The sequence below is a fragment of the Capra hircus genome, chromosome 6 (genome assembly GCF_001704415.2).
Source record: "Capra hircus breed San Clemente chromosome 6, ASM170441v1, whole genome shotgun sequence".
NCBI classification, from domain to species: domain Eukaryota; kingdom Metazoa; phylum Chordata; class Mammalia; order Artiodactyla; family Bovidae; genus Capra; species Capra hircus.
This window is the reverse complement of record NC_030813.1, coordinates 42736143-42753326: the sequence shown is the minus strand read 5'-3', so window position 1 is coordinate 42753326 and position 17184 is coordinate 42736143. Positions and strand designations below refer to the sequence as shown.

Below are 17184 nucleotides of genomic sequence, written 5' to 3'. Positions count from 1 at the left end.
CATTAAAAGCCTAAAGCTGGTCATTAACAAACCTTCTCTGCAATCATCTACCGCTGTGCTAACTCAGGCATGGATCTCATTGGAAAGTTGGGCTGGCTCAGAAACTTTCCAGAAGGCTGCATTTTTTTTCCCATGTGGGGTATATTTCTTTAAAAAAAGGAAATACAGTTCCCAATCATTTCATTTCATTATTTATTTCTCATTATCCATTGACTAACTCTTCTCTGAAAGACACAACCAAATTCGACAAACGTGTAGAAAGCTACTACATGACAGAAACAGTGCTTGGGGCTGAAGATATAAAATAGACACAGCTCCAACTCTCAAAGGGTACAGAGATATTCCCCTCCCAAAATTAACTGTCACCTATGGAATCTTTCATAACATGCCAGACTCTGTATTTAGGCCTTATAAGCATTATTGTGTTCTTTTTTCATCATGCTTTAGAAGACAGATATTTTTATTATCCTCATTTAAAGATTAAATGACTGAAGTGTTATTTGTTTAAGAATTCCCCCCAAAATCACTGAACATGAAGTGGAAGAACCAAGTTTCAAACCTGTATCTTGCCTGACTTCAAGCTAGCTGATCTTCTCCAAACAACAGGATTGGGCCAGGAAGAAGGTGAAGACCATGACATTTCAATTGAGGAAAGACTGAGAGCCAAGCCACAGGGAGGCACAGGTTCAGTAGGTGTGAGGAAGAGGTTGAACTCAACTGAAATCCGCTTTTAGGAGAGTTTACAGCATGGGTCCAGTATCACCCATTGAGAATAACTTGCCTGGTTTCTCACACTTTCTTACCCCCTCAACATCCAGATTATTAAGGTGTCCCTTTATGTATTCTTGGGCTTCCCCTGTGGCTCAGTTGGTAAAGAATCCTCCTGCAAGGCGGGAGACCTGGGTTCAATCCCTGGGTTAGGAAAATCCCCCGGAGAAGGCAAAGGCTACCCATTCCAGTATTCTGGCCTGGAGAATTCCATGGACTGTATAGTCCATGGGGTCGCAAAGAGTCGGACACAACTAAGCGACTTTCACTTTCATTTATGTGTGCTTATACCAGTGGTCATGTATGGATGTGAGAGTTGGATTGTGAAGAAGGCTGAGTGCCAAAGAATTGATACTTTTGAACTGTGGTGTTGGCGAAGACTCTTGAGAGTCCCTTGGACTGCAAAGAGATCCAACCAGTCCATTCTGAAGGAGATCAGCCCTGGGATTTCTTTGGAAGGAATGATGCGAAAGCTGAAACTCCAGTATTTTGGCCACCTCATGTGAAGAGTTGACTCATTGGAAGAGACTCTGATGCTGGGAGGGATTGGGGGCAGGAGGAGAAGGGGACGACAGAGGATGAGATGGCTGGATGGCATCACTGATTCGATGAATGTGACTCTGAGTGAACTCCGGGAGTTGGTGATGGACAGGGAGGCCTGGCGTGCTGCAACTCATGGGGTTGCAAAGAGTCGGACATAACTGAGCGACTGAACTGAACTGAACTGAACTGATATATAGACTTTATATACAAGAAATTAAAAGACGCTTGCTCCTTAGAAAAAAAGCTATGACAAACCTAGATAATGTATTAAAAAGCAAACACATCACTTTGCCAATAAAGGTCTATATAGTCAAAGCTATGATTTTTCCAGTAGTCATGTATGAATGTGACATCCTCTGAGCCACCAGGGAAGGCCTATGAATGTGACAGTTGGACCATAAAGAAGGCTGAGTGCCACCAAAGAATTGATGCTTTCAAACTATGGTGTTGGAGAAGACTCTTGAGAGTCCATTGGACAGCAAGGAGATCAAACTAGTCAATCCTAAAGGAAATTAACCCTCAATATTCATTGGAAGAACTGGTGCTGAAGCTGAAGCTCTAATACTTTGGCCAACTGATGCGAAGAGCCAACTCATTGGAAAAGACCCTGATGCTGGGAAAGATTGAAGGCAGGAGGAGAAAGGTACACAGAGGATGAGATGATTGGATGGCATCACTGACTCAATGGACATGAGTTTGAGCAAACTCTGGGAGATAGTGAAGGACACGGAAGACTGGTGTGCTGCAGTCCATGGGGTCACAAAGGGTCAGACACCACTGAGTAACTGAACAATAACAATATATACTTTAACTTGCTTGCTGGCACCAGAGCATCCAAGACTGGTGTAAATTTTATGAATATAATAGATTCAAATCATGTGATAATAGCCTAACTCTTTGAAGATCACTGCTTCTTGAGTTTTTACAAAAATCCCTGTGACAAAACAATTCCAGCTACCCAGTTGTTTAATGGTTGTTTCTGCTGCCAATTATTTGATATTTCACTTAATGTGGCAACCTCTCCAAAGGAAGTAATTAATGGAGGGAGGTCCTGGCTGCTAGGTCCTCCATAGGATTCAATCGTAAATAGCCAGAGGGCCAATGCTATCAGCATTCATTAGGAAGTTTCCCAGAAAAAATGATGGAAAAATTGCAGACATGGCAGGGAATGTTCTGTCATAACTTAGAGACATGAAGGGGGATAGAAATTTTTTTTTAATGTCCTGAGATTCTGTTTTTTAAATAGTAAGGAAAATAACTTGGGTTGATAGATATATTCTTAAAAGTGCACATTTGGCAATAATAACAGTTATTACCATTGCTTGAGGGCTTACTATGTGCCAGGCAATTGCTTGGGGTGTTTAGCACAATAGCTTATTAAATGAAATTTTTACCACTCTGCCAGGGAAAGCATTACCCCATTTCTTAGATGAACAAACTGAGAGTTGAATCATGTGCCCCTAGTTGAATAACTGGACCTGGAATACAAGCCGTTATATATCATTTCAAGTTTTTGTGTCTCTACTGTGTTGCTTTTCTCTTATTCATATCTACATTAATTAAAATAAAACCTGTTTAAAGGCATTTAAATAATGCAGTGATCAAAAAGGCATTCTGATTTCTCCCTTTTTTTCCCTGAAATGACACTTTCCTCTTTTTTTTTTTTCTCCTTTTCTCATAAGGAAATAGAAACATTAGCTTTCTTTTTACAGCTCAATTAATTGCTGTGGGATTTTACCTGACGAGATTAGTAAGGCCTTCAGGCAGACGCCATTGATCCAACTATAGCGTCATTATGTGCCTGTCCATACGCATGATGTGGGAGGGAAGGCTTTGTTCCTGAGAATCACAAAGCCATCATCCATCTGACTCCCTGGGTTCTGGTGGCCTCTCACCTGCCGAGCTTCCCACAAATACCTTCCTCGGCTTGTTATTGCTTTTAATCGCTCACAGGGTGGTTCTTCCCAGTAAAGTGCTCGCCAGTCAAGATCATCGGCATTACCTTGGAGGAGTCTCAGGAAATTGATCAGTTACTTCAGCTCCCTTCCTCTGCTGAGAGGCAGGATATGCGGCATCTGAGCTTTGTCCAAGGTCATAGGACCTGCTGGCTCCTGCAGAGGCAGCATGAAACCCTTTCAAAGAATTTATGAAAGCCCAGGACCCCCAAACGTGAGGCAAAGTTTCTAGAAGTGTGGTGGGACAAGCAAGTGCTCTGAGTCAGAAAGCCCTGGACTCAGGGATCCTATCAAACACCAAAATAGTGGTAGTAATAATAATACTATACACATTCTGCCTTGTTCCAGCAAATACTACTTAGTAACTTTGTGATCTTGAGCAAATGACTTAGCCTCTTTGAAACTCAGTTTTCTCATCTGTAAGATAGGAGCAATGACCTCATCTCACTGTCTTGAAAATAAAATAATGTGATGGCATCAATTAAGACTCTTTTTGTTCCAAGTGATAGAAATCCAATCAGAATCAGGTGAACCAGAAAGAGCACTTAATTATAAGTAAAAGTAATGTCTCTCGAAAACATGTTTGGAGCTGAGTCTGAGACAAACTGGAATTAGAAGCACAACTGTCCCCCTGATCTCTCCCTGGTTTCTTGTCTCCATTTCCCTGGGTGCACTGGTAGCTGTTCCCCACCCACCTTCTTATTACCCCTAAGCTTTACATGAAAAAGCATAGCCACCAATGGCCCACAAAGTTACATCACCTTGCCAATCCATGCTATGAGACAAGCAAGCTGATTGGTCCAAATTCTAAATCCCAGGGAAGAATTGGGGTTGATCCACCTCACGTCATGTGCCTACGTCTAGATCGATCAATTATCTGTTGACAAAGAGCAGTTGTTTATTCTGCTTACTTAGCTATCCCTATGGTAAGTCTAAGAATAGGGGCAAGGTGGGTATTTCCTAGAAAGAAAAGGGACTAGTTATTAGAAAAGAGTTTCACTGCAGAAGAGAGAACTGGTGTTCACTACAACAACATATGAAAGATAGCTATCACTATATCCAGTCCAGAATAGATACACTTACTATAGCGTTTTTGGTCAATGTGTAGATTTCTACACATTTTGAAAAACTATATTTTCAAAAAATACAATATTATTTGTTAATTACAAAGAATAAAAATCATAACGTTAAGAATCAGAGGAGAATGTAGATGCTGTGAATAATTAACAGTATAAGTTCACACTTTCTACATTAATTCAACAGTATAAGAGGAATTCAATAAGTTCAAAAGCAGGATTTTGTTCCTAACTTTATCTTCTCTCCTATCCGTCACAAACCCAAATCTTCTCACATTTTCTTCTCTTGCCTTCAATTACTTTTCTATCTTTAAGTTATCTTAGTTTGAGGATCCATTGGTGAATTTTTAGTGTTACAGATCTAAGGCACTGTACAAAGTACTAAAAATGACTTCAGAGAACAAAGACATGTCCTTATATGTTAGCACTAAACAGAGCACCAAGATGGGAATGAAGAAAGACAATTTCTACTTTTTCTCTTTTTTCGCTAAAATACACAGAACAGTTTTGAACAAGTCCTTTGTGGTCCCCAGGGCATCCATAAATCTGATGATCATAACTAGCCTACTTGTCTCTCGAGGTGAAGTTGGGAACATCGGTGTATTAACTATGAGCAGAGTCATTTATAACCCATTCCAGTATTCTTGCCTGGGAAATTCCATGAACAGAAGACTTTGGTGCACTATAGTCCACGGGGTCGCAAAAAGTCAGACATGACTTAATGATTAAATAGCAACAGCAGGGTCATTTACAGGGAGAAATGGGGAAGAATCTCAGAAAACTAGAGATTTTCTTTTCTTATCAGAAGGTGAATTCCCACACAAAGGATGAATCTTTTTGGTGTGTAACACAAAAGAATGATTTTGCTGTGTAAAATTGTAGAAATCCAATTGCCCTCTGTCAATAAACCCCAGGGCTGGGTGAGGAATTGAGTCAATATATTTGAGGTTTTGGAAAGAAACCACTTTGTGTCACTTTCCAGAATTCCTTCTCACTGACTCCAGTATATTACTGATTTAGTTTGGAAAGAATAATTCCAGGACCTCTCAAACAGAATGAGGAGAAATAACTGCCTATCATGGTTTTTAAAAAAAGGAAATTGAAAGTCTCATTTTCATTGAATTTTGTTGCTATGATATGATTTCTTTATAGGGAGGAGAAATTAAATTTATGAAGCAACAGTGTTCCAAGTGGTAGCTAAAAGGGAGAAATTAACTGAGGCAGAAATATGCGTTACCAGCTAAAGATTATTCCTTCACATTTGTTTTCAAATATGAAAAGAATTCCTTTGGGTAAAAGGAGTTACCAGAATAACAATATTGTCTTGAAATAAAATTCACAGATTCTATATGGCAAAAAGAATGTCTGCTGTTTGGTTACCCTTTAGATGAAACATGCATTGATTGAAGACACATACCACTTGAAAGTTTCTTACACAAATGCTTGATTTGGGTCCTTTAAGAATTCTGCCAATTCATTTGATAGTTAGGATATTAAAATATGCAAATAAGCATGCTCTAGTTGGTCAGTGCTGATCCATGTGTAATAACTAATGCTCTCTCCCGACAGCCACCACTCCTTCTATTCATGTCACCTTCACCCAGGAATCACAAAATGCTGAAGACTGTCGCTTTTTACTTGATTAAATTTCAGCAGGTTGAAGCTAGGCCAAAATTTTCACCTTCCTCTTTCCTAAATACTTTTTTCTCCTCCCCTCTGTTAATTACATAGCTTTACACTGATTTACATGAATTTCAGCTTTCAAAATCATTGGTCTTTGCTGAATGCAAATAGGCACATGGGAAAACCATATCAAGTTTGCACAATTGATCTTTCATCATTTCAAATGGTACCTTTGAACAGTTCCTGAAATGTCTGTCTGAAATACTCCCAGCGCTGAGTGTCATCAAAAGATGTGGGGTCACCCTGGGGAAACCCATTCTCAGTGATGTAAATTACAGGGTTATTATACGTATCCTGGAATGAGAAAGCAGAAGTTTTATTCCAAACAGATGTAAGAGAAAAAAAAAATCTCATAAAATCAGGTGCATTACCCTCTATCTTCTCTAAGATACAACCCCAAAACTAGTTTTCATCAAATTGCACTGACCCTATTAACTTAATTTTCCGCACACTGACCTTTTATAACTAACAATGGAAAAGAAAAACTGTGCAAATATCCATGAAGACAGTCAAATGACTCTTGTTATAATGAGAAGACAGAAATATCTTTCTTCCATCAGCATCTGCCGATTGTCATTGCTCCTTAACCCCTTGGTCCCCCCCTCCCCAGTAGCTATATTCTCTATTCCCCTGATAGCTGCTGCTGCTGCTAAGTCGCTTCAGTCATGTCCGACTCTGTGCGACCCCATAGACAGCAGTCCACCAGGCTCCCCTGTCCCTGGGATTCTCCAGGCAAGAACACTGGAGTGGGTTGCCGTTTCCTTCTCCAATGCATGAAAGTGAAAAGTGAAAGTGAAGTCACTCAATCATGTCCAATTCCTAGTGACCCAATGGACCGCAGCCCACCAGGCTCCTCCATCCATGGGATTTTCCAGGCAAGAGTACTGGAGTGGGGTGCCATTGCCTTCTTCCCACCCCCTACCCGATAGCAGGAATCCTAAAAAACTGATAACTTAAAATTTTCATTTCAGCTACCTAAATGCCATTCAGTGTAACAGAGACCCAGAAAGGATTCAGCTATTTCAAATCCCTATTATGCCTTTTAGTAACTCAATTGTGACCCCAGCCTGAAAAATATGTCCAAGGTACTACTGTAGCTACAGTTGAATTTAACAGCAAATCCTAAGTCTAATTATGGCATTGACGCCCTTTATCCCTGGTGGCTCAGACCATAAAGAATCTGCCTGTAATTCAGGAGACCCAGGTTTGATCCCTGGGTCAGGAAGAATCCCTGGAGAAGGGAATGGCAACCCCACTCCAGTATTCTCGCTTGGAGAATTCTATGGACAGAGAAGCCCGGCAGGCTACATACAGCCCATGGGGTCACAGAGTTGGCAACTGAGCAACTAACACTACTATCAGCTAATTATCCTTCACTGATGTAAATCCTAACCACCTCTTCCCAGGCCAACAAATGTATATGCTATTACCTAAAGCATTCATTGTTCAAGTCTTTATACACATGGACATAGGCCCATCTTCCCCTCTTTCCACGTTTGGGTACACATGGATGCAAACAAATAGTGCATTTACCTTAATGTATTTCAGTAGCTTACGTATTCCCCACGGCACCACACAGACCCAATTCAAACTTATCCAAGATGGGTCTGAAAAAACTTCAACCTCCACATCCTGGAGTAAACCCAGTTCTCCTTTCCTGTTCTCCTGGTTCTTGACTAAGCGAGTTGTGTAATACTGCACAGCAAAGAAATCAGCAGTGCCTTTGATCATCCTCTTCTCTTCTTCTGTAAATTCTGGAAGCCGTGATGATGAGTAGCCCTGCTTTTTACTCATGAGGGCAACCTGAGACTTGACAACTTCAGGATAATCGCCATCAATAAATATGGGTTTAGCAAAGAAGTCCAACTGGAATGCCATGGCTCTTTTAACTGCTTCCTGGTCAGACACTGAGAAGGGCTCTGCTGGTTCTGCCCAGCCAGCAAAAATTGATAGAGATACCATGCCCTTCTGCTCTTTTCGGAATAAGGAATCATAGCTGTGCCAGGATCTGGCATGAGCTTTAATCAAATTATGAGCTGCCTGATAAGCCTTAGTTCCAACATGAGGCACACCAGGAGGAAATACACCAAACTCATATGCCATCACAGCAAAAATATTAGGCTCATTTATGGTGATCCACTGCTTGACTCGATCCCCAAACGTACTGAAGCAAAAGCGGGCATATTTGTCGAAGGATTCGATGATTGCTTCTGAGAGCCAACCTCCTTGGTCTTCCAAGGCCTGAGGCAAATCAAAGTGGTAGAGGGTCACGATGGGTGTGACCCCATTTGCTAACAAATCGTCAATGATCTTATTATAATAGCTGATTCCTAGGAGAAAAAGAAAAGAAAGTATGAGAAGAAAAGTCATCTTCATTATGCTGACAATAAATAAGGATTGGGAGAGGATTGGGAATAACAATTTCCTAAAAAACTTTAATCCAAAATAATTTCATAACTTCCTACCTATAATCAATTAAAGGTTGGAAGAAAACGTGAAGTCCAAGGAAGACTGGCAGATCAGAGATAAGAGAATGTGATGGGGTAACACAATTATGGAAGCTGTTACATTCTGAAAGGGATTCATTTGGACAGATTGCTATCACGTAACTTTGTGCCAATGGGACACTTACTGAAATTATTTTATTTGTTGGGTGGGGGGATAAATTTGGAGTTTGGGGTTAACATATACATACTACTCTATATAAAACAGATAACCAGAAAGGATCTACTGTAGAGTCCAGGAAACAATAGTCTCTAAGGAAAAAGAATCTGAAAAAGAATATATATATTCTTATATATATATAAAACACACATATATATATTCTTGTATACATATATGTATATGTAACTGAATCACTTTGCCATATATCTGAAACTAACATTGCATTGTAAATCAACTATACTTATATTAAAATTTTAAATTTACATATTCATATTTTAAAAAGAAATTATTCTTTGCTTGTTTGCATGTTTGACTTTTTACCCAGTTCCACTAGAATTGTTGTTGTTGTTGTTGTTGTTGTTGTTGTTGTTGTTGTTCACTCACTTGGTTATGTCCAACTCTTTGCCACCACATGGACTGCAGCACACCAGGCTTCCATGTCCTTCACCATCTCCTGGAACTTGCTCAAACTCTTGTCTATCAAGTCTGTGATGCCATCCAACCATCACATCCTCTGTCATACCCTTCTGCCTTCAATCTTTCCCAGCATCAGCATCTATTCCAGTGAGTCATCTCTTTGCATCAGGTAGCCAAAGTATTGGGGCTTCAGCTTCAGCTCACTCCTTAAAATGAATATTCAGGATTGTTTTCCTTTAGGATTGCTGGTTTGATCTCCTTGCAGTCCAAGGGACTCTCAAGAGTCTTCTCCAACAGCACTGTTTGAAAGCATCAGTTCTTCAGTGGTGCTCAACCTTCTTTATGGTCCAACTCTCACATCCATACCTGACTACTGGAAAAGCCATAGCTTTGACTAGATGAGCTTTAATTGGCAAAGTGATGTCTCTGCTTTTTAATACACTGTCTAGGTTGGTCATAGCTTTTCTTCCAAGGAGCAAGCATCTTTTAATTTCATGACTGCAGTCACCATCTGCAGTTATTTTGGAGACGAAAAAAATAAAGTCTGTCACTGTTTCCATTGTTTCCCCATCTGTTTGCCATGAAGCGATAGGACCAGATGCTGTGATCTTCAATTTTTGAATGTTGAGTTTTAAGGTAGCTTTCTCCTTTTCTTTTCACCTTCATCAAGAGGCTCTTTAGTTCCTCTTAGCTTTCTGCCATAAGAGCGGTGTCATCTGCATATATAAGGTTATTGACACTTCTCCCAACAATCTTGATTCCGGCTTGTGCTTCACCTAGCCCGGCATTTCACATGATGTACTCTGCATTAAAGTTAAATAAGCAGGGTTACAATAAAGACTCTTGACGTACTCCTTTCCCAATTTTGAACCAGTCCATTGTTTTATGTCCTGTTCTAACTGTTGTTTCTTGATCTGCATACAGGTTTCTCGGGAAACAGATAAGGTGGTCTGGCATTCCCATCACTTGAAGAATTTTTCAGTTTGTTGTGATACACACAAAGGCTTTAGCATAGTCAATGAAGCAAAAGTAGATGTTTTTCTGGAAATCTCTTGCTTTTTCAATGATCCAACAGATGTTGGCAATTTGATCTCTGGTTCATCTGCCTTTTCTAAATCCAGCTTGAACATCTGGAAGTTCTCAGTTCACGTACTATTGAAGCCTAGCTTGGAAACTTTTGAGCATTACTTTGCTACCATGCGAAATGAGTGCAATTGCGTGACAGTTTGAACATTCTTTGGCACTGCCTTTCTTTGGGGCTGGAATGAAAACTGACCTTTTCCAGTTCTGTGTTTTCCAAATTTGCTGGCCTATTGAGTGCAGCACTTTAACAGCATCATCTTTTAGGATTTGAAATAGCTAGCTGGAATTCCATCACCTCCACTAGCTTTGTTGGTAGTGATGCTTCCTAAGGCCCACTTGACTGCACTCCAAGACGTCTGGCTCTAGGTGAGTGATCACACCGTCATGTGATCGTATGACCCATCATTATCTGGGTCATTAAAATCTTTTTTATATAGTTCTTCTGTGTATTCTTGCCACCTCTTCTTAATGTCTTCTGCTTCGGTTAGGTCATGAGCCTTGTCTAATTTACCTCTGGATCCCCCAAATCCTGGGACAATAGCAGAAACCTAGTAGAGACTCAATAAATGGCTCTTGAGTGAATGAATAGATTTCAACAATATTCAACATAAAGTAAAGAAGATGAATGCAGTGACTGCCTTGGTGCTTCTCCAGACAGGTCAGTCCTACAAGTCTAAGAAAAGAGACTCACTGAGCATGGACAAGGGCTCAGCATCAGTCTCAGGGTGTGAGATACAAAGACAGAAAGCCAGGGCCTTGACACATTAAAGAACTTTCCACTGGAGAGTTTGCTGTAAATTTCTGACATAATCCATTGGAATACCTGGGCTTCCCTGTGGGCTCAGATGTTAAGGAATCTGGCTGCAATGCAGGACACCCAGGTTCGATCCTTGGGTTGGGAAGATCCCCTGGAGAAGAGAATGGCAACCCACTCCAGTATTCTTGCCTAGAGAATTCCATGAACAGAGGAGACTGGTGGTCTACAGTCCATGGGGTCACAAAGAGTCAGACATCATTGAGTGACTAAGCACAGCACAGCACATGATTATATGTTTAAGAGTATGAAGGGAAAAAGAGGAGATATATGTATACGTATAGCTGATGCACTTTCCTGTACACTAGAAACTAAGAAAACATTGCAAAGCAACTATTTCCTAATGGCTGTGCCTGCAGTGCAGGAGATCCAGGTTCAATGACTGGGTTGCGAAGATCCCCTGGAGGAGGCTACTTACTCCTGTATACTCGCCTGGAGAATACTAACGGACAGCGGAGCCTGTTGGGCTACAGTCCATGGGGTCACAAAGAGTTACACATGACTGAGCAACTAATGTTTTCACACTTACACTCCAGTAAACACTTAAAACAATAAAAAAAATTTTTTTAATTAAAAAAAATAAGAGTTTGGAAAGAAACTAAGCAAAGAGGAGAGAAGCATTCCTGTTTTAAGAGATGATTTCCTGAATAATAATTGTAAATTCATATGCAGAACTTGTGTTGCATTCAAAGTTTGCATAGAAGCAGGGTCCCTTTATCTCTTCTTGAAGTTATTATCTTCCAATTCTAAATAATAATTGAGATTTTTGTGTACATTTCATTTATTCAATCATTAATTTGTTCATTCCTCAAATATGCCTTTAGAGAGACACTACTATATGCTTGATTACAAACATTATAAACACTCTTCTTGTACTAAGAAAACTTTAATTGTAGCAGTAACCAGGCATGTTTAGTTGCTCAGTAATGCCCGACCCTTTACGACTCTTTGGACTGTAGCCTGCCAAGGCTCCTCTCTCCGTGGGATTTCCCAGTCAAGAATACTGGAGTGGGTTGCCATTTGCTTCTCCAGGGATCTTCCCAACCCAGGGATAAAACCTGCATCTCCTGTGCCTCCTGCATTGCAGGCAGATTCTTTACTCACTGAGCTATCGGGGAAGCCCCTTAAATGTAAGTAGGGACTACAAATAAATTCATAAATAATTATCATACAGTGTTATTATTAAAGGTAAGCCCCCATCCCAAACTGAGGGCATATGAAAATCTACTCTGAAAGCAGAGTAGCAGTATGGTTTCAAAAGTGAACTATGGTGACAGGCTGCCTAAGTTCTATCCCCAAACCTTCACCTACTAGTTCAGTGACCTCAGGAGAGTTACTTTATCTCTCTGAGTTATCTTTTCTTATCTGTAAAATGTAGGCAATAATAGAAACCTATTTCAATAATTGTTCTGAGAGTTTAATGAGTTGATAAATTGAACATGCTTAGAACAGTTCTTGGCACAGATAACTATGATTCTAATAATGATTATTATTGTTATTGTTGTCCTGAGTGACATCTAAACTGATCCTTAAAAGATGGATACAAATGACCCACATAAGGCAAGGAGGAGAGCTCCAGGAAGAGAAAAAAGGGAAATAATTGTGCAAAAGGCCAAAAGAAGAATGGAAATCAACAAAGACCTGCCAAATGTGAACAGTCTGCTTATTCCAAGTTTGCAACAAGGAGCCAGCCATTATCACTAGCATTTGGCAGATACTCAAAGGCTATCAGGGAGGCAGGAAAGCTTCACAATAAAAACAGTGAGGGGAGGATCCTGGTACCTTTTGATTGAAAGCTGTTGGCACAGGGAGGCTGGAGGTGGGCTAACTGGAACCAGGGCATCTTGGGTAATTGGGTTGGGGAGCAAATTTGCCTTTTTCTGATTGGTCCTAAGTTCCAAGAGGACAGAGGAACAAAAACAAAGAAGGGGCAGTTGTTGACCATATTCTGACTTTTCTGGGTCAACTGATACAGAAATTGTGGTTTGGCTGCCTGGACTTTTTATGAGGGTCAGAGTTTTACCATCATATATGGCATGGCCTTTATTTGTAAGTTCATTCTCTTAGGACAATATGGCTCTTTCTGGTAACTGAAGGCTCACAATAAGGAGAATGTATAGCTCAGCAGAAGGGAAATAAGAATAGTGAGAGGTAAGCAGCATAAGCAGAAGCCAGATTATGCAAGGTCACGGGTTATCTGTCTGTCTGTAAGAATGGGTAATTTTTAACAACAGCTCATTTATTTTGCAAGCATGAACATCATGTGGGTCATGCATAGCAACTCCATACTTGGAAGACCCTTTTGCATGCCATTACTTACTGGGTAGACATAATAAGTTACACCACCCAGAAGATGTCCAAGTTGTAATCCACAGATCATGTGAATATGTTACTTCTTATGTTACTTCAAAGGGACTTTGCAGATATCATTCTGATTAAGGATCCTGAGTTGCAAAGATGTTTCTGGATTGTTCAGGTGGACCCACTCTGCCACATGAGTCCTGTGAAGTGAAAGAGGATGGCAGAAGAATGGGTCAAAAAGATGCAATAACAGAAAAAAGAGGCACAAGAGGTGGCAGCATGAGAGAGATTCAGCCAACTATTGCTGGTTTTGAAGATGGAAGAAGGCAGCCAGCAGCTGAGAAGTGCAGGTGGCCTACAGAGGCTGAAAACGGTCCTCAGCTCAGTCATCCAAGAAAAGGAGACTCCAGTCTGACAACCCCAAGAAACTGAATTCTGCTAACAACACGAATGAACTGAGAAACAGAGTCTCCCTTAGATCTTTGTAAAAGACATGCAGCCTGTAAGCACAGAGGTTTTTATTCTGGAGAGACCTGTGTCAGACTTCTAACCCACATAATTCTAAGGTAGTAAATTTGTGTCACTTTAGGCAAGTAAGCTTGTAATAATTTGTTGTAGCAGCCATGGAATACTAATCCACTCACCAAAGTTTATAAAGCTTTCCTCTCTCTGTAAAAGATCATTCCACCATTCCATCTCTGGGCCTCTGTAAGCCCATATTTCCTCCTTTGTAAAATGGAATATCCAAAGATCTGTATGATGGAATCATCTTGATATTGGACTGTGTTAAGGTTTTCATAGTCAATGCCTTCCACTGGCTTTGAATATAAAAATAATATCAGTTTTTGTTTTTTGTATTCATACTATACGTACATGATGTCACACATTTTGTTTAATCCCTGCACTAAGTCCAAGAGGTAGGCATTTTTAGTTTCAGTAAATATATGAAAAAACAGAGATTCAGAAAGTGACTTCCAGACTTCAAGTGACAATGTTTTCAGATAGCAAAGCCAACATTTAAAGCCAGTCTGTCTCACTATAAAGACTGAGCTGTTCCCACTGTGACATTCCCCTTCTTACACTAATGTTTCTGAAACAAAATCAGAGTGATACTGTTTTCCTAGCCTTAATAATCACCTACTTTGGATCTGATTCATAATATCATGGTTTTTTCTTATTTCTGGAGGAATCAATGATTTATAAGCATCATTTAATATGATGCAATCATTAATGATGGTAATCAATGTAATTCAAACAACATGATGATGTGCAATTGAATTCAAGATTTAAAAATTTTAAGTAAAATTTTTTCTAACTCATCAACATGGCAGAGCAACAAAGCATTGCATACTTAATATTTATCATCCCAGAACTTTACCTCTGGTCTATTCAGTCCTCCAGTGAAACCTTTCCATGATGCAATGGAGTGAGGCATTGAAGAGCAGAGCTCCAGAGTCGGACAATTCAGACAAGGGATCATGGACAAATTACATAACTGCCTCTCTACACCCACATCCTCATCTCTAAAAGAGGAATAGTAGTAGCATCACCTCAGGAGTATTTAAGCATTGAGAACAAATAGTCAGAGAGTTCTCTAGCTTTACCAAACTCTTACAATTCAGGGTAACTCATTCTATCCATAAATACTTTTTTATTATTATTATTTCTTGGTTGCATGGCATGTAGGCTCTTAGTTCCCAAACCAGGGATTGAACCCTCTGCATTGAAAGCAGAAGTCTTAACCACTGGACTGCCAGGGAAATCCCCATAAATATGTATTTTTAAATGATCGTCAGTTAACAACCTAGGGAGCCTGAAACCCCAAGAAGTCATATGGATTCTGTTCTACGTCTTGATATTTAGGGCAGTGTTATTTTAAGTATTAAAACCTTCATAGCCTTCTTTCATAGTTACTATCATCACCTTTGTTTTAATTAAACCCATTCCTTCTTATTTGATCTTTGAAAATATGAAGCATGTTTAAGTCAAAGGTCTTTTGGAAATAGGGAAAAGCCCACTCAGATTAACTCAAATGTAAAGGTGGCACTAGAGGCAGGAGGCTGACTGGTAGGGAATGCAGTGAGCATTATTTGAAATGACAGAGAGATATCAGATACCAAACGACAGGAAATAATCACAACTGGAACTTAAAGCTGGGAGCTGAGAAAATCTTAACCTCTCAAAAAGACTGATGTCTCCTACCCTAACTTCCCTCAACACATCCACTCCATTCCTCTCCTGCTCAAAAAACCAGTTTCCTTTGTGTAGCCAATTTGTTATGGTCTCAAAATGGGCATCCTATCTGCCAAGACTACCTCACAACCCTAGTGCCAACCACCCACCAAATCAGGCTTCAACTCCTCAATTCCAAACATCCCTGAGACAGGGAGGCAGTTGAAAAGGATTATCTTTTCTAATGAAGTTACAAAATTTATATGTCACAGGGAAATAAGTTTTCCCCCATCCAGTCAGCTGTGGCCAAGAGTGGAGCAGGGTTATATAGAAGAAAGAAATGGGAAAATTCCCTTAAAAGAGCATCTGGCTGAAACTTTCAAAGATAATGTGTCAGTTCATAAAATAACTATACTGGAATTCTTCTAGTCAAACTGTAAATGTCTTAATGAAGAATGAACTTTGACCTAGCGCCTACCTGTGTCATACGTATAATTCTCTAGGTTCACTCCTCCTTAGACCCAACCACCAATTTCTGATGGCATACTCCCTGTGCTAGGTCCCTATTGCTGCAGTAACAAATTACTACAAACTTAGCGGCTTAAACCAATACCAAGTTTTTATCTTAGCATTCTAGGCATCAGATGTCCAAAATGGTTCTCACTGAGCTAAAATCAAGATGTCAGCAGAGCTTCATTCCTTCTGGGAGTTCCCAAAGAGAATCCATTTCCTTGCCTTTTCCAGCTTCTAGAGGCTCATGACCCCTTCCTCCATCATCAGAGCCAGCACTGAAACTCCTGTCTCCTGTCTGACCTCTGCTTCAGTCTTGCACCTTCTCTCTCTGACTGTGATCCTCTTACTTAGCTTTTTTAAGGATCTGTGTGATGACATCCATCCAGATAAACCAGGATAATCTCCCCATCTAAAGATCCTTAACTTAAGCACATCTATAAAGTCCCTTTTATCGTGTAAGATAATATATTCAGTTTCTAAGAATGAAGACGTGGACATCTTTGAGGGGGCATTATTCAGTCTACCACGCTGCCCAATATAGAGGAGGAGATTAATAAGTGCGCCTTTAGTTTACTTAACTAACATTCCTCTAAGTGTGCTAATATTTTAAATCTTAAAGTGTGAAAGAAATTCTGCATGACCATTTCTTTTCCTTTTCCCTTTCTATTTCCAATAATTGGGTCTTTTGCTAATCACTTGAAACTTACATTTGAGACAGATATGAAAACGTACTTGAACAGTTGAGAAATACAGAAATATGTGATTTCAGTTACCAGCTCAATCTCTTCTTGTTAAGCCTCAAAAACTTGACATTTGAAAGAGAAAAGCTGTGTAATAATTCCACTTTGTAAAATATTCTTCCAGTTTGGGAACATGGGATTTTATTTACACATTTCCAAATGTCCTCTTATCAAGCTTTAAAATAGGAAGTCGAATAAAAAAACTTGAGTTTCTTGGAAAAGACAGTGACAAGGATTCTCTAATTCTTTACATGCTCTTTGAGAAAATGTTTAAACAGAAAAAACAAATGATGGCCTTTCTGAGTTAAAACAGTTCCAACTGCTTCAACAGATCACTGCACAAGAATGAGCAATCACTTATTGAAATTCTGCCTACTGGAAGCACCTCCAGTGCCCTCTTGCTCATGGAAAAGTCTGTAATATTAATCAGCTTTGGCTCTACAAAAGCTAGTGCC

At 39.9% G+C, this 17184-nt stretch overlaps 1 protein-coding gene across 1 annotated transcript in view; it reads right to left on the bottom strand.

The window, feature by feature from the left end:
• Positions 1-17184, bottom strand: part of LOC102180474 (cytosolic beta-glucosidase) — a 128202-nt gene that overhangs the window by 58834 nt on the left and 52184 nt on the right. Inside the window, exons 3-4 of the mRNA XM_005681471.3 lie at positions 7559-8355; positions 6196-6319 (exon numbers count right to left, since the gene is read on the bottom strand). Coding sequence (XP_005681528.2) covers positions 6196-6319; positions 7559-8355 — 921 coding nt within the window. The remainder of the gene's footprint in view (positions 1-6195; positions 6320-7558; positions 8356-17184) is intronic.